General features: G+C 34.5%; 1 protein-coding gene across 3 annotated transcripts in view; it reads left to right on the top strand.

The window, feature by feature from the left end:
* The window catches only part of CSMD3 (CUB and Sushi multiple domains 3), a 613,476-nt gene extending 594,665 nt beyond the window's left edge, over positions 1-18,811 (top strand). For all 3 annotated transcript variants that reach the window (XM_069006042.1, XM_069006041.1, XM_069006040.1), the window contains 8 exons: positions 2,313-2,424; positions 3,707-3,886; positions 7,200-7,265; positions 9,331-9,489; positions 12,623-12,735; positions 14,585-14,672; positions 17,125-17,260; positions 18,652-18,811. In XM_069006042.1, coding sequence (XP_068862143.1) covers positions 2,313-2,424; positions 3,707-3,886; positions 7,200-7,265; positions 9,331-9,489; positions 12,623-12,735; positions 14,585-14,672; positions 17,125-17,260; positions 18,652-18,811 — 1,014 coding nt within the window. The remainder of the gene's footprint in view (positions 1-2,312; positions 2,425-3,706; positions 3,887-7,199; positions 7,266-9,330; positions 9,490-12,622; positions 12,736-14,584; positions 14,673-17,124; positions 17,261-18,651) is intronic.
* Positions 18,812-20,243: the final 1,432 nt, after the last annotated feature.

Raw genomic sequence — 20,243 nt, 5'->3', positions numbered from 1 at the left:
TTCTCTCAGCCTTTCCTCATAGGAGAATCGCTCAGAACATTTTGGTGTCCCTCCTCTGGATTTGCTTCAACAAGTCCATGGTTTTCTTGTGCTGAGACCCCCAAAGTGGGACGCAGGACTCTGGGTGGGGTCTCATCAGAGCAGAATAGAGGGGCAGAATCACTTCCCTCAACCTGCTGCCCCATGCTGCTTTTGATGCATCCCTGGATACAACTGTCTTTTTGGGCTGCAAGTGCACATTGCTGTCTCATGTCCAGCCTCTCATCCACCAGCACCCCAAGTCCATCTCGGCAGGGCTGCTCTTGATCTGTTCATACCCCAGCCCAACCCTACTAAAAGGTCTAGTGCAGCACCTTGTACTTGGTCTTACTAAACCTCAGGAGGTTCCCATGGGCCACTTCTCAAGCTCATCCAGGTTCCTCTGGATGGATCCCATCCTTCAGATATGTCACCCACACCACTCAACTAAGTATCATCTACTGATTTACTGAGGGTGCACTGGATCCCTTTATTTGTGTCATTAAGGAAGATATTAATTAACACTGGTCCCAGTACAGACCCCTGAGGAACACCATGTGTCATTGATGTCCACTGGGACTCTGAGACATTGACCACTACCCTCTGATTGTGACTGTCCAAACACTTTCTTATCCATCTAACAGTCCACTGATCAAATCCATCTTTGTCCAATTTAGAGAGAAGGATATTCTGGGGGACTGTTCCAAAAGCTTTACAGAAGTCCAGAAAAATGACATCTGTATTGCTTCCCTTGTCCACTGATGTAGTCATTTGAACCCACCTTTCATAAGGCTAATACTTTTTTAAAGTAATATATTATTGATGTTGATTGTTTTAACTAAGATCTTTGCTACCAAAAAAAAAAAAAAAAAAGCACTACAGTTTTTTGGTGCAGCTTCTAAAACTTGCAGTATTTTACTACTTTGTGCTTAATCATGCAAATGATTTAGTGTATTTTCTTCAAAATCTTTTAAAAGTAATTACATAGTCTAGTGAGCACAGAAAAGAGCAAAAAAGGGGAGATGAATTTTAAATCACATCCTGTGTTGATGAGCTACTATCTGTAGTTCATGGGTTATTATTAAATTTCATTCTGATGAGAAACTTGAGCTGAAATGGAATAGTACTATAAAGTTTCAAATGAATACTTGCAGCAGTGAAATGCTGTTTCCCTGTACTAAACTATCAGGAAAGAATCCACATTTTACCTTTGAGCATCAGTCTGAATCAAGTGTTATGCATTTAAACAAAATAATTTAAAAAATCAAACCCAAACCAGAACTATAAGTGTGCTGTCACAGATAGTTTGAAGTTTTCAACTTCTTGCTTAAACATGAGTTGATAAATATATTAATACAGGCCACTGGAGAACAATAGATACGATCTCTGCACCTTAATATTTTAGTTAACCACTCACACTGTGTAATACAATACTCTCTGAATGATATACTTCTAATCTAATTTCCTCGCTTTTGATAGAAACTAAGAATTATTTGCATTTTCATCAATTTCACCATGACTGGACATGCTGAACAAGTTATTCCATTTTATGTTTGTGCAGAAACTGTAAGAAATCTATTTTCCTTTTTATGCAACACATATCCATAATAAGAATAATAATTAAAAGCTAATCTCAGACGAATTGCTATTTTAAATTGGAATGTACTTGTGTTCTGGTTTCTATTATCAAAGTGGTGTAAAGAGCGATTATTCTTTACCTCCTCTCATTAAAAAAAAAAATTAAAATATCATAGGAATATTCTGAAGCATGAGACAGTGTTGTTGACCAGCCCCGTCTATTCTAATCAAATATTTCTCATTTTAACTTGTGAATGTATCCAGCATTCCACAAAGGGAATTTCTTTCTAAAAAGTTTAGAAAAACTCCTGCAGAATCTAATACCCATTTCAGTTCTGTGACTTCCCTTGTTTGTGGCAATTTTGCCCAACTGGCTCCTTCTTGGTCCAGAGTGGGGAAGGCACCATAAGCTTTGTTTCCAAACTAAGTTTGTCACCTGGTCCAGGCCCAAAGCAACACACTAGAGAGACCACAGAAAATGAGGATTTGATTTTCTTCCACGGAGGATCTAATTTTGGGGGGAGAGTAATTCTACTGAGAATGAAGCAGTTTTTTGTTTCATATCAAATTGTTCTCTGAAAATAATTTACTTTCTAGAGAAAGAGAATCACAACTTATCAAGTCTGTATTAAATGAAGGAATGATCAAATTTGGAAAAAAAATCCCAGCTGATAGTTGCTCATAACAATATTATTGTGTTTTCTACTTTTCAACAGGTGGGAAATGTTGTTCAATTTCAGTGTAAAAAAGGACACCTGCTCCATGGTTCAACAACACGAACTTGCCTTCCAGATCTTACATGGAGTGGAATCCAGCCAGAATGTATACGTAAGAAATGATAATTTTTTTTCTTTCCTCAATTTTTTTTTTATCTAGACTATTTAGCTGCAGTAACATTGTCATAAAGTTAATCTATATGACTTTATTAACTGAAAGGTAACAGAAATTTGCATTACTAGCTTATAGCAGCTAGAAATACGATTCTGAGTGAATTTTTCTATAAGAAACAATAGAATTAAAAAAAAAAAAAAGAGAGAGAGAGAAAATTGGCAGATCTTCATCCAAAGTCACTTTCTTTCTAAGACGGTGCAACCCTTCCAACTCAGAGAGGAGGTGGTGAGAACAGGACATATCAGAAGGCCCTATTCTAAAATATGTAGGAGAGCATATAATTAAAATCAGTTCTAGTAAATAGTTTGAACTGTTTCTCAAACAAGGAGTCAGGGTATTTTAAGATGGGGAAAAAAGAGTTTGCAATTGGAAATTTTTGAATCTGAAATAGAGAGAATCTTCTTCGAGTACAGACAGCAGCACTTCATTTCGTAGATCTTTTACGCTTTGGTAAATAATGATAATTTACTGAAGATATAAGATCATGGTTAGTCTTTCTACTTCAGCTAGTCAGCTGTATTTTTCTGTAAATAGTCTTACCTTATAAGGTCTGACCCGATAGAATTACTTCAGTGAATGGAGAACATATCCACAGAAGGAAAGAGCATTAGTATTATTTCAGTTGGCGCTAGCATTAATCTTAAGCAAACAAAAAAACAGTAGCTCAGTGTGTTGAAAGGTGAACTCTGCTCTTGGAGGTATGCTGTCTTTGAGATAACACATAAATCCCAGATTCTGGTGATTGTTAGACACTTCATATGAGATTAGAAATATTAATTTAATTTTTCTGGTATTTACAACTCACCTTCAATTTCTCCTTGAGCCTTCATAGAGTTTACCAACTGACCATTTATTTACTGTTATACAATGCTACATAGATATCATAAGTGATGTAAGTCACAAGCCATGATTGCTTTTAAGTCTAGGATGATGTGTGCTGTTTCTATTCTCACATGCAGACAATTGATTTTGTTCATGTAAGTGCATTTAAGTCAGTTATTGGTCCCTTGGAATTGAAAGGTCCATGTTTAAGAGTGTATTTACAGACTCATGGTAATATTTTATAGACTATATAGTAATTTATAATGTGAATGAAAATATATCAATATGTAATTTCTATTTATTTTTTACTTAGTTAACTGTCAGAATGAGCATGTATTGTTTTCTCAGAAGTATTTTCACCATTTCAACAGAAGGATATTTTATCTTTTCTTTGTAGCTCACAGCTGTAAACAACCAGAAACACCAAGCCACGCTAATGTTGCAGGAATGGATCTTCCATCACTTGGTTATACACTGATCTACACTTGTCAGCCAGGCTTCTTCTTGGCAGGAGGATCAGAGCATAGAGCCTGTAGGTCTGATGGCACATGGACTGGGAAGGTTCCAGTTTGTGAAGGTAAGCTCTTCTGTTTCCTGCTGCATCTGCCATCTGTCATATTTCAGTGCTTTTCTTTACTTGCAGTTGGCACACGCACGCCAACAATTTGATGGGGCCCAGTCAGCATGTTTTAACGAAAGGCAGGTCCTGCTTGATAAATCAAATCTCCTTCTATAACAAAGTGACCTGCTTAGTGGTCACTCAGTACTTGGCACTGGTGAGACCACACCTTGAATGGTGTGTGCAGTTTTGGGCCCGTCACTCCAAGAAAGACATTGAGGTACTGGACTGTGCCCAAAGAAGAGGAATGAAGCTGGTGAAAGGTCTGCAGCACAAGGCTTATGAGGAGAGGCTGAGGAAGCTGGGGGTCTTTACCCTGGAGAAAAGGATGTTGAGGGGACAGCATATTGCTCTCTATAACTACCTGAAAAGAGATTGTAGCAAGGTGAGTGTTGGTCTCTTCTTCAAGTTAAGAAGTGGTGAGAGGAAAAGGCCTAAATCTGTGCCAGGGAAGGTTTAGGTTGGATATTAGGAAAAATTTTGAGGAAAATTCAGGAAGGGTTGTCAAGCATTGGAACAGGCTGCCCGGGGAAGTGCTGGAGTCACCATCCCTGGAGGTAGACATGTAGGTGTGGCATTTAGAGCCATAATGTAGTGGAGGACTTGGTAGTGTTAGGTTAGCTATTGGCCTCTAAGATCTTAAGAGGTCTTTTCCAACCTAAATGATTAAATGATTCTGTAGTAATATTTGAGAAAGGTGACTAAAGTTCAAGAAGATGTCTGAATCACTGCGTGAAATTAATCCATAGGGTTTAATATTATTTCATATTTTTATGTAATGAACTGTATACTACTAGAAAACAAAATGTATCTACTTTGTCCTTGCTGTTCCAGCCTTTAATTTTGTTTCTAATTTTTACTACCCACTTTGTCACAGTAGGACATGAAAAACACCATATCCAAGTCATGGTGAGAAAGGTGGTTTTCATGTGACATAAGGAATATACTCAAATGTAGGAACTGTTTGGAATTTTATTTCCTGAATAATTAAAGGTCTTTTCAGATTACTGTTACCTAATGTTTCAGATGTGGTTATCCCCAGGGCTCTTACAGAGGCATTCACAGGCTCTGTAGCCAAACACTGCTACTTGGAAGGGAAATAGGAAATGAATAGTTTGTATTAGTAAAAAAACAGGTGTCCTGGAATTGCATGCCAGGCAAGTGCTGGGGGAAAATAAAGCAGAGCTTTGGGATAGTGCTAGAAAGCTAGCAGCCAGGAAGCTTATGACTTGTTCAGTACTTGGAAAGTATTATGGCAGGCCAAATGTGATTCATAGGTTGTATTTTGATTCAAGAATTTTCTGCTGCTGCTGTTGAAAGAAGTAGCGTTAGTTGTATTACCTGATAGTAAGGAAGCTTTTTGAGATTTTTTTTTAAGTATTAAGTAGTAGCTATGAGTGTATCTACATTGTTATATAGCTTAGTTTCCCAATGTCTTGAAAAAATGTCAGAGAAATTTTAAAAAAATTCAGAAACAGATGTGTTTCTTCTTCCTTTTTAGCAGTGGAGGAAGCTAATAATGAGCAATATATTGCAAAATGTTAACTCTAATTACACAAAGTAAAATATCTCCTTGATAATTTCAGTTTTGGCTATACAGCAAGGTGAAATATCTCTCTGATGGAGCATAGGAGAACACCAGATTAGGTTGTTCACCTTTTATTGTGAACTTCACAAAAATAACTTGGAAATGGATGAAAAAGAATAAAATGTTTGGAGCTGAGCGCTCTAAAGGGATGTGTAGGGGAATTAAACTAGAATTTGATCCTTTAAATACAGAGTTAAAATCTTGAAAGTCCTACTCAAATATCTGGACCTAGAAACTTAAACTTCATAGTTAACTAGTTTTAGTTTTGGATTTGTATTTAACATTTGCATTTAAGTTTTATTTTCTGTTTCAAATTTCAGTTCTGGACTTGACTAGAAATGTATTCAACTTAAGGAGGCTAATTGACTCATCATCTTTTTACGCTAAAGCCCAACTAGAAAGTGTAATCCAGATATTTCTAACCTAAATTAGTTTCCTAGTTGGAAAGCATATGCTGTTGGACCATTCCCTCCAGGTCAACAATGTATAGTGAAGTTCAGTATGTTTCTTTCAAAACAGAGAGGAAATAGAGGTTAATCAATCAGTAATAACAGTCCATGAGAACCTTAGGTTGCATTTCAACCACTGCCCTTGCTTCTTTACAGTTTTAACGTACATGAGAAGAAAAGACCTTTTGAAAAAGCTAAAATTTATTCTCAAAAATATTCTCAGTCCTTGCAAAAGTTTCCTTTTTATGCAGAAAAATACTCAACTCAGGGGGGAAGTCGTTTATTTTCTTGTGTATTTGTTTAGAACGTGGATTGGAGAGAAAAGGCCTGGGTTCAAGGCTAAGACCCACAATACAAAATATTCAAATCACAGTTAGAGCAAGGAATCGAGTCTACTGCCACATGGACTATTTTATATTAGGAGACAGAATTATTTGTCTTCTTTATGTTCCAGTGAATCCAAATTAGTTTCTTCAAATTAAAATAGCTTCACCTCCAGGAAATTATAATGTCCTAGTGCATTTAGTTCATCATCTTCAGTGGTGGAAGAGTTCCTGCTCTAAGCAGAGAAGAAATTGTATTTTCCAACTTCCAGTTCTCATATCACCTGAGCAGTTGGCTATTCTGTGGACAGCCCCTTTGGTTTCTTTCTTTCTGTTGTTATTCTTCAAAGAATGAGTGATCTTCTCCTTTACTATTAAGAGATTAAGTCAGCATCTATGGGTTTTCAGTCTTGAACACAAGATGTCTCACTCAGTACTGTTGAAGATAGTTAAGTCCTGGAGAGAAATGATTTCAAGCTCCCTTTGTTGTGTGTGTCTTCGCTGTTTGGTTTTACATTGCAGTCAATGCACTGTTCACTGTTCCTAATCCAAGTGACACAGCCAGGATTAGATGATATATTAGAAGGATCTCACATATTAGTGCACGGTCCAGGACTGTAAATTATGAAACATGGATTCTGAAGTGAAACCCTTCACTGACTACTGAAAATGACTTGATAGCATCCATGTGCCTGATTTAGGAGGATAATGGGGGAACAGAAGAAATTTTTGTGTAAGGGCTCCTGTGATACTAAGGTTTGATACCAACTGAAATCTCATTCATATTTGAGTTCGAAATATCATCTTATATGCTTTTTAACAAATAAATTTCATGATGGAAATTATTTTCTTTGTTTCTGAGTAACATTTTGCTACTGAATTGTCTTTATATAATTTATTCTTTCTAACAGCTGGTTCTAAAATATTAGTGAAGGATCCCAGACCAGCATTAGGAACACCGAGTCCCAAACTAAGTGGTAAGTACTCCAAGGATTATATAGTTATAAACCATTTCTGTAGAAAAGACAATGAGGATCAGTTTAATGAGATTGCACTGGGTGGTTTAGAATGTGTAAAAGATATTAGATTAGGCACTAGATTAACAAGGAGGGAAAATAATTAAATTATTCCCCAATTTTGAAGTCCACTTGCCATATGGTATAATTAATATCTATATACAATTTCTGTTATGAAATGAGAGTTTTATTGGTTTCACTGAAATCACTGTGTTCTCTGTAAGATTTTATGCAATTTACCTATTTAGAAACTGTACTACTCACCTTGAAATAATTTAAAGATGTTTTGCAGTTTTCTTCAGTCCTGCACATTTTTACATATTGCTAATTTAAATTGCTTTACCTAAGTACTAGCCTTCAACTTAGCCTCCAAAAAAGGTAATTTTAGCTGAGACAAGGTAACTTCTCGAATTTTTGCTAAAGTCTCAGGTTTTAACAGATTTGCTGAAGACCATATTTGGATGTTCTGACAAGAGAAGCTCTCTGTCCACTGAAGATATTTTTTGAAAAGAGCAGTGTCTGTAACTAAAATTAACCTTTGAGTATAATAAACCTATTGAATTTCTACTGATAATGAATAAGATTTAAAAGTAGTACTTTAGCATATGGGGATTTGGGGGCTTTTTTTTCTTAACATTTTTTGTACTAGTTCAAAACCATTTTTTTCAATGATGTGCTGCTGAGTGGTAGACATCAAGTTTTTAATTCAGAAAATTTTCATTAATTTTGTGAAATCCTGATTAACTGCCCATATAGCCCATAAAGATTAGTTTTCCTGAAAGTAGGGAAATATATTTCAGACAGATTACAAATCAACAGCATCAGAGCATTTGCACCATGCAATTTTCTTGCCTGCAGGTCCAGTATCTACATGTTTTTTCAAGAAACATATACCTATATACATACGTGTACAGAGATAGAAAAATTAGGAACACTCCTTTGCCCTTCATGGAGAAGACAACTTGCCTTTGTGTTGCATAAAATAAGCAATGAAAGAATACTGTGGATATTCCAGTAGATCCCAGTCTTGGATTTAGGGGTATCCTGAGAGAGAAAAGGGCAAATATTCTTCTCTGCTTATCTGACGAGATGCCAATGCACACATGAACACAGAGCTTTAACTTCAGTATGAATGACTTCAAATAATGTGAAACTGCTGATTTGAAATAGTGATTCTTATAGGCCTAACTCTGATACATTACTTTTTAAAGTGTAGTAAGCCCATCCTAAATCATGTTTAATTTAATTATTTAACAGGTATTTCATGTTAAGGTTTTAAAGATTTGCATGTATCAGTTTTTACTTCATAGGTAGCTTTTTATTGTTTTGGTGGAGTTTTTTTGTTGCTGGAAAGCATTACTTAAGTGAATAATTTTACAGTTTGCTAATGATAAATATAAAATGTAAGGGTATAAATCTAGCATTTCTATTCCCCAGCAGACTATGATCTGTTTTAAATTCTAAATTAGAGAAGTAATTTTTTCTCATGGTGAAGCTTATAATGTTTTTAAGCATTTGAAGACAAGACAAAACTCCTTATATAATTTTTTTCATTAGAAAAATTGACTAGTTAATAAAGAAAATGCTTGTATTTCATGTCATTTAAAGAAAATGCTTATGAAAATTTTTATATCTAAATTGATATTAATTTCTGCAAAATGTAATGCTAGGTATATGTCCCTAGCCATCTGTGCAGGCATAGAAAAGATTCTACAGTGAGTGGAATATGATCTTCTGGCCAAAGCTTTTAGAATTGTTGGAAATTATTTAACTCTGGGGCAGGTCTATATTTTAGTAAAAAAGCAAATGAAGATGTAGTTGTGGTTGTGGTCTTCAGTACAAATATGTTTCTTTCATAAAAGTTTCTAAAAGATTTGTATGTTTGATATCTGAAAATTATGCCTAGTAGATTTATAAAAAGTAAAGGAAAGAAAATGCTAATATTTATCATACATTTTGTTGGATATTTGACTTTGTAAGTACTGAATATTGCAATATGTATTGAAACATGTTTTTGTCTATATAGTTCCTGATGATGTATTTGCCCAAAATTATATATGGAAAGGATCTTACAATTACAAAAGCAAGAAGCAACCCATGACTTTGACAGTCACCAGTTTCAATGCAACTTCAGGAAGAGTAAATGCAACACTTACAAACAGCAATATGGAATTGCTGCTATCAGGTATGGGCTAAGGAAAACTAATTTCCTTTCTTTCCTTTTTCTGTCTTACATACATTGGTTCCCTGTAACTTTCTGCATAACTTAAACTTTATTATTTTATCAAAGAAATTTTCATTGCATTTCAGTTCCTTTTCAAAGGTAGGGATTTTTCCACTTCTTTCCCTCCCCTTGTTTTTTTTTTTAAATTTTCCAGGTTTTTACTATACTTCGAGTTAATAGTCAATAAGAAATGAAAGAATCATAGTAATTCTCATCCTTTTCTTTTAAAAATTTTAAATAAATTTCAAGTACTATTCCTGAGATTTTCTTAATTCTTGATTATAAAAATTACCCACAGTAGCCTAATGACTAATAACAAATATGATGAGATTGATATATGTTGACCTAGAAAGTCAGAGATACCTAATGAACATGGAAAGAAAGTAGAGCTGACACTTGATTTTCTAAGTAAAAAAAGAAAGAGGTAGAATCATAGAATTGTTTAGGTCTAAAAAGACTTCTAACATAACCAACTTTACCTAATACTGCCAAATCCACCACTAAACATGTCTCTAGAAGTGCCATATCTAGGCATCATTTAAATACCTCCAGGGATGGTGACTCCACAACTTCCCTGGTTGTTCCCCCAGACAACCCTTTCAGTGAAGAATTTTTTCCTAAGATCCAATCTAAACCTCTTCTGGCACAACTTGAAGCCATTTCCTTTCACCCTACCACTTTCTGCTTGAGCAAAGTACCAAAACACCTCACTTCAACTTCTTTTCAGGTAGTTGATGAGAGGATGTAGTCTGCCTTCAGTTTCCCTTTTTTCCAGACTAAACGACCCAAGTTTCCTCAGACTCTGCATAAGACTGGTGCTCCAGACCCTGCTCCAGCTCCATTGCCCTTCTCTGGACATGCTCCAGAATTTCCATGTCTCTCTTGTAGTGAGGGGCCCAAAAATTAATGCAGGATTTGAGGTGTGGCCTCACCCAGTGCAGAATATGAGGGGATGATCACTGCCCTGGTACTGATGACTACCCTATTTATTATACAAGCCAGGATGCCATTGGCCTCCTTGGCCACCTGAGCACAATGAAGGATCATGTCTAGCCATGAACAGCACCCCCAGGGCTTCCCAAGCCTGTAGAGTTGCCTGGGGTTATTGTGACCCAAGAGCAGGCCCATTGATCCAGCCTGTCCAGATCCTTCTGCAGAGCCTTCCTACTCTCTGGAAGAGCAACACTACTGCCCAACTTGGTGTCATCTGCAAACTGACTGAGGGTACTGTCAATGCCCTCATCCAGATTGTTGATAAACACATTAAACAGGACTAGCCCCAGTATTGAGCCCTGGGGAGCACCAGTTGTGATTGGCCACCAGCTGGATGTAACTCTAATCAACACAAATCTCTGAGCTCGTCCAACCCATGAACAGTCAGTTTCTCCAGGAGGATGCTGTTGGAAATGGTGTCAAAGGCTTTATGAAGTTCAGTGAGACAACATCCACAGCCTTTCATCGACTGAGTCACCTTATCATAGGACACCAGAGTAGTCAAGCAAGATCTGCCTTTCATAAGTCTATTTGGCTTGGCCTGATCTCCTGTTTGCTGAGAGGGGTGGTCTATGGGAAGGATGTAATGAGCCAAAGAATCTGTGTTTCTGCTGAGGTCTTACTTCCCAGTATTGAGTAGAGTAGTGAATTCTTATCATTAGATTTGTCTGTGAAAGGAATTTTGTAGGTGTCCTTTGAAGAATCATGCCTGAGAGTCTGGACTGAAAAACTGTTTGTCTTGGCTGTGTGTGAATTTTTTCTATTTCCGTGAAGATATTAGGTACAGCAGATGTAGTATTTGGAATTTTTAGAATTAGAAAAGTAAACCATTGTGTTTTCTCACTCAAAACCCTCCTCCTCCAAATAAAAGGTTCATTTAACTAGACACAAATGTGATTCCAAATGCCCTTTTCAACTATATGTACAGGCATTACATATGTCATCAGGTAATTAATATTTTTAACTTCCCTGTTCTACAGATAGAACACTGAGATCCTGTAAAATGAAAGGGTATCTTAGGGCCAGGGAAGTAGGGATGGATCAAAAAATACATTTACATGCCAGGAAGTTGAATTTACCTATACTCAATTAGTAGTTTTCTCAAATGAAACGTAGTTTCCTCCTCCTGCATCATTTACTGTTTTGCATTCCATCATTTGATGCATCTTTTTATACTTCTTTTTATTTTGACACCTGTGCTTGCTGTAATTATACATAGAATAAACCCATCTTGCCAAAGCACATTCATTTGAGCTCAGGGCAGTGTTAACATGAAAATAAGTCTTCTCATTAGCCCAGCGATTATTTATAGGTAATGATACCTCCTATAGGGCAGTCACGGATCCTTGATGTGGAGAAGGCTTTTGTTTTCTCAATTTAGGCAGGTACACAAGAAACATGAATTAGGAATCATTGCCCATGGAAGATGAAATCACTAAACATATTGTGGTATTTTATTTCTGTTTCCAAATCAACAAATAATGCTATTTGGGTTCTAAACAATTATTCTGCAGGAACAATAGTGAGTCAATTAATTATGTCTACAAAGCAAAGAAGGTTACATCTTCCTTTCCTTCCATTTATCATATGGAAGAAACTATGTTGTAAGTGACCATACTAACTGCTGAAGAACAATCCAATTTTTAAAAATATTCTCAAATTTGATTATTTTTTTTACATTTAGCAGCAGCTTGTGGAATAGAATTTGTATGTGGATCTTCCTATTACCACATTTTCTATGTAATGACTAAATTATATATATTGAAAGTAGGGATGTGAGGTTTAAATACACGCTTCCTGATTCAGAACAATATTTTCCATTTCAAATCAGATTGCTGTCAATGTTTGTTCTGCCTAAGGCTTGAAGTAACAGCTGTGTGTATGGGGTTTTCCTTCCCTTCTCTCCTCTCTACAGGCTAAGCTAAAAATGGTTTAATTGAAATTTTATGATTATTGAAATAATTTCAAAATAGAGTGAATTTTTCTAAACAAACAATGTTGACAACTGGTACCTAGTCTTCCTGCTTTTCCTCTTTAAGACAAGAGATGATGTGTTTTTCTAGTCAACACAAATGTGAATTTTTAACACTATATTCTACAGGAGTGTATAAAAGCCAGGAAGCTCGGCTAATGCTCCACATATATCTCATTAAAGCACCCTCCCATACATCTGCAAGCAAGTTGAAAGAGGAAAAATGGGCTATGGATGGTTTTGTGAGTATATTTCTGCTGCAAAAGAGAGGGAATTTTTTATTTGTTTGATTGAAATCATGCTGGTTTTTACACCCAAAAAATCCTGAGACATATCAAATGGAATCTTGTTAGCAAGGCTGATTCATTAAATTAAATGAAAATTTTCTTGTAAAATGCAGGAGACCAGTCCGAGGGAAAAGTATGGGAACAGTCATAGAGTGTAGGCAAAATTATAATGCGTGTTAGTACAGAAGCGTTTCTCATAGGTCTCTTATTCCAATATGTTTAGCAACAAGCAAAAGATGAACTGTCACATGTATGTGGAAAACAAAAGAGATTACTCCAATTTATCATTAGGCCCCTTGGGGTTCTGGGTCTGAGTTTATTTGTTGAAACAGAGAGGAAGAGAGACCGTAACTGAGAGGAGGAGAGGTAAAGGAGAGGGTTAAATAGCCCAGGTTTCTGGGATGGATTAAGCCATGAAAAGGAAATGCCTTCCAAGAATAGATAGAGAAAAAAAGTAGACTTTTTTAGAAAATAAAGAGCTTAAAATTATTTGGATGATGACAAACACTCGTACAGCCTTACTACACCATCTAATTTTTCAAGGAATTTGTCTGTTTTCTTATATTTCACCTATTGGTTAAGCACTACAGGGACAGCACTATGTGTACACATGCTAAAAGAAAAGAAGTGTACATTGAATTGCACTCACAAATTTATATTTTTATAAGAAGTGGCACTGGTTGAACAATAATTTCTTAAAAAGGTGCAGAATGAAAACCTTAAAACTAAACTCATTAAGCAACAAATGTTCTAGTAAAAAGGCTTAACTCTCTTGGCCTGTACAAAGTTTAGTCTTCATGAACATGCTCCTGAGGTAGCAAAAGCAGGGAATTTACTTTCAGGCTTCTAAATATACAGAAGTAGACAGTATATTCCTTACATTCCATATGCTATTTACATACTGTTTTTACTTGACCTTTTTTCTCTTTGAATCTTGGAATAGCACAGAGAGACTCCTTTAGCCCAAAATAAAAAATTCACCTAAGAAAGGCACCCTGTGTTCAGTGAAAACATAGCTTCAGGTCACTGCTGAAGATATACTGTGTCTTGAGAAAGGGAAGCTTAAGGGAAAAGCTTGAGGGAAACTACCTAGAAAACACTGAATTTAAACCTAGTAACTATTCTTAGAAGCAAGTACCTGTCAAATTGTATACAGTGCACTACTTTAGACTGTACTTACTGTAATCAGAGAGGTAGTCATAGGATTACAAACATCCCCTCCCTTCCACAAGCCTTTTAGTTTATACTAGCATATTTTTCCCTTGTACCAAAGCCTTATTCAATGTTCTTCTGGTCCACGGCTGTATAATTAAGTACTTATTGGGATAAGCACTGAGAAAAATCAAAAGAACTGTCAATTAATGTGAGGTCTTTTTAATTAGTTTAAAACTAGCTATTAAAATGTCAATACTTGCATCCGTAGAATTATATGCAATATAACTTTTTCAATCTACTGCCTAAACAAAACAAAAAAATATGAAGTATAGAAATACAGTATTTTAGAAATACTGGCATTTGAACTACTAGAAAATTTAGGTCTTATTGGTTTTAAAAAATAAAGTTAAAGGTAGTATAAGGTATCAGATGTGACTGTAAACCACCATGTCTAAGTTGTGCCTATAACAGTCCTATTTTTTCTTTTGAACTTTATATATAAATTTCCTAGAAAAAGAGGATGTTTATAATGGGGAATAACAGCTACCAGTCAAGTATAGTAGGATATAGAACAGCTCCCTTTCAAATAGATACATGTAACTTGCAACAAACTTTTTCCCATTTAATTCAAAGTACGTTTTGCTTATAGGTTTCTGCTGAACCTGATGGAGCAACATATGTTTTTCAAGGATTCATCCAGGGTAAAGATTATGGACAATTTGGGCTTCAAAGAATAGGTATTCAACAAATTCTGGTTCTTTGCTAGTTCATTGTTCCATATTCTGTTTCATTATATCCAGTCGTATGAGGGTATGTGCAGGATGTTAACAGAAACATTTTATAGAATATTGAGATATTAATATCTTTAAAATGTCATTTAAGTGGTACTTACAAATAAATTGTAAGGAGCTATAGATGATTTGCAATGTACTGCTTAGTATACATATTCATTTGTAATATTTTGAGCAATGTTTTTATGCAAATACGTGTAAAAATTTAGTTTCATATCTTAATAGCTATCTAGAAAATCCATGTTATAGAATGCTCTAATAAACTGATTTCTTGCTTATGGTGCTAAAACAACATTTCACCTAAACATTTATTAGAAGAGGGAAACTGGTAAATATTTACAAGTAAATGCTTGTATTACTTTTAAGAGGAAAAAAAGTCTTACTTAGTTGATAAGTGTTTATTTCCTAAAAATTAACTTCTTGTTTCTATACAAAGAGAGCTTTGGTAACAGAGCGGTGGAGACAACATTCTGTTGTGCTATTTAAGAAAAGACTTTCATTTTCTTTTCTAAAGTTGTGTTAAGAACAGGGATATTTCTCCTTCCATGAGAATTTGAATTTAGTTAATACTGAATTTTAAATGATAAAAAACTGTTGGGAATGCCTTAGAAGAGGATTTCTTTTTCACTAATATAATGGCTGTTTAGATAGACTGCTTAACTTCAGGTAAAATTCCTATATGTGGATGGAAAGTGATGTTCTTTCAGCCACAAAATATTGTCCATTCTTTTTATTTTTCTGTAAAATCAGGAAATTCTTTAATTCTTGAATATGCTGGAAGGAAGTAATTTAAAGTCAATTTTTTCTCTTTTCACAGTTCTAAATCACAGTAAAATGTACTGTTTGTATCTTGTTTTTCACTGCAATTTCATATGAAAATTACTTTGCAAGAATTTTTAGAAATATCTTTATCTAGAAATGTTTCCTTTAAATTAATATAAGAAGTTATTTTCCTATAACTTCTTTAACATCTTAAAATATTTGAAAGTCATCTAATAAAAATTAAAATGCAAGATTTCTTTGGCAAATTGTTCTGATAGATTATTATGAAAATGATATTTCTTCATTTGATTTTTGGAGGATACTTTTGAGATTCTTTTCTGTAATATGTTGAAGATACTTTTTATTGCTGTATAACTTTGAGAAAAGAATGATTCACTCAGAGTCAAATTCTATACAATGTTTAATTGTAGCTAATATAGTCAATATTATCTCTATAAAGAGATTCACAATCTTTGTACAGATTTTGTTTACCATGCTTACCACTTCATTATTTCATGCACAGAAACACAAAATTAGCTTCTCAAAAATAAAATGTTTTGATTGTTGTTCCCACACAATTTTCCTCACAGCCTGCATGGTTGTTTGTGGTCTTCTTTGTGTTTTGTTTTTTTGTTTTTTGAGGTTTTTTTAAATTTATATATATTGTCTTATACGATCAAGAAATTCAGAAAACATTATGACCTAAGCAATTCTTAATAGGTCCAGGTGAAATCTTGAAAATTAACTTTGAAGACGCATTACAGAATCACAGAATCATCTCGGTTGGAAAAGACCTTGATGATCACTGAGTCCAACGTATGACCTAACATCACCTTATCAACTAAACCATGGCACTGAGTGCCACATCCTGTCTTTCTTTAAATACCTCCAGGAATAGTGACTCCACCACTTCCCTGGGCAGCTCATTCCAATACCCAACCACTCTTTCTGTAAAGATTTTTTTTTCTAATGTCTAGGTCATTGTTATAACCTTTCTTCACATTTAAAAGGTGTACCACTTGTCTGTGTAGAAAATGTAGATAGTGTCTTCTTCAGCCGTGCAGGAAGTCATATTTCTATTTTTTCCTCTATATCTGGCTTTAGCTATTCAAAATTGTTCCTATCTCTTTCACTCTGTGTATCCATAGCAGCACCTAAGGAAGTAATGAGTTTTCAATTTGCCTCTTTAGGTGATTGGCTTTTTCCTTGAAAGTATGTTTGGGTTTTATATATGTAGTATTTATTAATTAATGAAATAAACAAATATAAACAGTAATATAGTCAATCTAACATATGCATTATTATAAATTTGACCTTTTGTATGACAGTACAATAATGTGTTTCCATTGCATACAAAAGTTGAATCCTATGCAGAATTATGCTGTAAGGTATTTACTGTACCAGAGTATGTGTACTGTTCTACCAACATGTGGCATCCACATATTAATCAGAATATGGTATAATATATTCAAATTGCGGGTGGTCTCAGCACACAGGTGTAGGTATGCAGCAGAACACATTATGATGACCCAGTAACAAGGTGTTACTGAATTACGAGGATTATGGAGTAGTATCAGTAGTTTGCTGATAACAGACATATAGGATATTACTTTTTTTTCTCTTTTCTTTTTTTTAGGTCTTAACATGTCTGAGGGTTCAAATTCTTCTAATCAACCACATGGTACAAATAGTAGTTCAGTGGCCATTGCTATCCTTGTGCCTTTCTTTGCCCTTATATTTGCTGGTTTTGGCTTTTATCTTTATAAACAAAGGTAAGTACAAATTTTATATACAGAATTCCTCTATTCCTCTGCATGTTGGTGATTTTTTGTCTTCAGTTTTTGCTAGTGTAAATAAAGTTTTCTGTAAAACAAAAAAGACTTTGCAAAATATGCATGCAGACAGTTCTTCCTACATTTATTAAAGTCTGGTATAATAACTATGAGATGAGTTTATTATACAGTGCTGTACTTTCATTCCTACCTATTTAAAATTTTACACATTTCTCTCTTTATGATAAAATAGATGCTATAAAGTATTGGCATATGCTGAATAATATAATTGGTAGATTTTGTGTGTATTTACAATAAATTGTCTTTATTCTTTTCTTCATGTGACAGAATGGATTTATATCCTGAGTAATTTATCTTAATGCCTGATCAGTTTATTTGCATACAAGAATATGCAAGCATTATGTCATCAAGAGGTTTCATTTTGGAACTGTTTCTGCATCTGGAATTATTAGTTCATATATAATTATGTTAAATAGCCACCAGTCTTTTCAGTTTCATTAGTCTAAGTTCAACCATTTTGTTCATGTTACCGAGACCAGTATTAATTCTTTGGATGCAGTAAGCTTCTCCTGTAGCTTTAAAGCATTTGATGGCTAAAGAAACCTTAATCACTTTAATGCCAAGACGATTCATTGCATACTAACTGCCAAAATGGTGATTTACATCTGATAGTCTGACAATAATACTAGTAATATACATTACAGGATAACATTAGTTTAAAACATGTACCATCATTTTTGATTAGTACTACTTGTTTTCAATTGCTGCAGCGTATGAAAAATTGCCCATGTAATTTTTTATGTATTTGCCATTAGCTGCATGTTGTAAGCACTTGCCTTGGCATTTGATATTGATGATTTACAGTATAGTATGCATTTTGTATAGCAATATAGATAACAAGCTTGTAAGGGTTTGAACTCCGATATTTTGAGTTATTTAGTGAAAAAGGGTGCATTTCAGCTACAAACTTATTCTTGGTAAAATGACGGAGTCTCCAAAGGGAAAAAGAACACCTCAGTCATCTGATCGGGGAATTATTGTGTCTTTACAAGATTTTGTTGTACACTTTATAATCTGATCATCCAAGTGGAATGGGTAACAACTTGGATAACGGATACAATAACCATGGATAGCCTCTTCTAAGGTTGTTAACTAAGTTTCTAAGTGAACGCCATTTTCAAGGAATCATAAAGCCCTTAAACTTCAATAAAGACAGTACTACTTCTTAGCTTAAATATTTTTTTAAAAATCAACATATCATATTTAGCCCCTATAACTGGAATTGGGAGTTAAATTCTGTTCTGATTCTTAAACCACATTAAGTCATTGAGGAAAACTGCAGTAACAAATGTTCTGTCTTTCTTCTACAGGACTGCACCTAAAACACAGTACACAGGATGCTCTGTACATGAAAATAATAATGGACAAGCTGCTTTTGAAAACCCCATGTATGACACAAATGCAAAGTCAGTGGAAGGGAAAGCAGTACGATTTGACCCCAACTTGAACACTGTTTGCACAATGGTATAATGTGGTAATGATTTGTCTTCAAAGTCTGGAAATTGACACACAACACAGTGCACACACAGTTCACTGATTTAAAAAAAAAAAGAAATTAAAAAAAAATTAAAGCACACTTTTCAGGATGTAGTGGGTCACCTTTTCCTGAGGACGATAGGAAAGTCTGGGTTGTAGTTATTTTGTTTTGATTTTGTTTTTCATAAACTGTATCAGAATTCTTCTTTGTGTATGCCACGGAGAGTTTTAAAAAATTTTGCTGCACTCCATGAGTGCTACTCACAGTTTATTTGCTTTTTTAAAAAAGGAGGTTATTCTAAAACATAAAACATATTTGCATATATTGGAGGAGCATCCACTATCAGTATTCTGTGCTTTATAAAAACTATAATAGAGGGACTGAGTTTAAAAAAAAACCCAGATATAGGTAGAAAATAAGAGCTATAGTTACAGGAGACAATAGGTCACTGATTTCTCTTTAACAGTCATATGCTACATTTTTCTCATGAGTTTGTATCTTTTTTCCTTTTTCAGCCTGTTAAGTATTTTATTTTTCTCAGAACAGTTGAATTTCTAAGTCCAGGATGTAGTATTTAGAAATTGCAAGTATAACTTACTCTTTCCATATCACAGAAAAAAAATTTAAATTTCATGTTCTTATAAAATGAGTTTTCTTCCCTGCTTCACATCTTGCTTCATTTTCATGTTCCAAGTCAGGCTTGTTTTCTCTGTTTCTATTAACAGTACCCACAAATTGTAACATTTATATATTTCTTTTGTCAATCATATATCTAGAAAATTTTGCAATGAAGAATCTAATATGAATTGAGCTTTGTATGTGCTTATGTTCCTTAATGTTGAAGAATGTTCAGGAGTGACCATCTTACATTTTTTTCAAAAGTTAAAACATAATTTAATATTTCCTATTAAAAAGTGCAGTTTACAGTAATATTAGTAATGAAATCCCTATATGAAAAATATGAGTCTATTTTTCGGTCCATGTTAGTTAAAACTAGGCCATATTCCACCTTTTTGTTCCTTCAGCATTTTGACAAAATGCATGCACAAAGCATGATGCGATCCCGTTGAGATTGATGGATTCTAAGAGACTTCAAGGAAGTTTGGATCAGATCTACAAGGCAGTAGGGAGTTACAATTTGGAAATACTGTGTTTTCACATCTATTTTATCTATATATTCCGTACTCTATGGAAACAAATCCTTACAGCTCATTTAAAATTGAATATATTACCATAGTGCAATGAAAAAAAAATCTATATATATATATATAAAGCCATGATTTTATTAGGGACAATCCATTCATTATAGGGACAATTCAGATTCCACAGCCCTCAAATACAAGTTTTAGACATTCCAGAATCACTTCTAAGGAAATGCAATTTTTAGTTTTACAGTTATTTCATATCAGAATTATTCAGTGGGAA

This window comes from Aphelocoma coerulescens, chromosome 2 (genome assembly GCF_041296385.1).
Source record: "Aphelocoma coerulescens isolate FSJ_1873_10779 chromosome 2, UR_Acoe_1.0, whole genome shotgun sequence".
Classification (NCBI taxonomy): domain Eukaryota; kingdom Metazoa; phylum Chordata; class Aves; order Passeriformes; family Corvidae; genus Aphelocoma; species Aphelocoma coerulescens.
The sequence above is the reverse complement of the archived record's forward strand: the minus strand, read 5'-3'. Positions and strand labels throughout refer to the sequence as shown.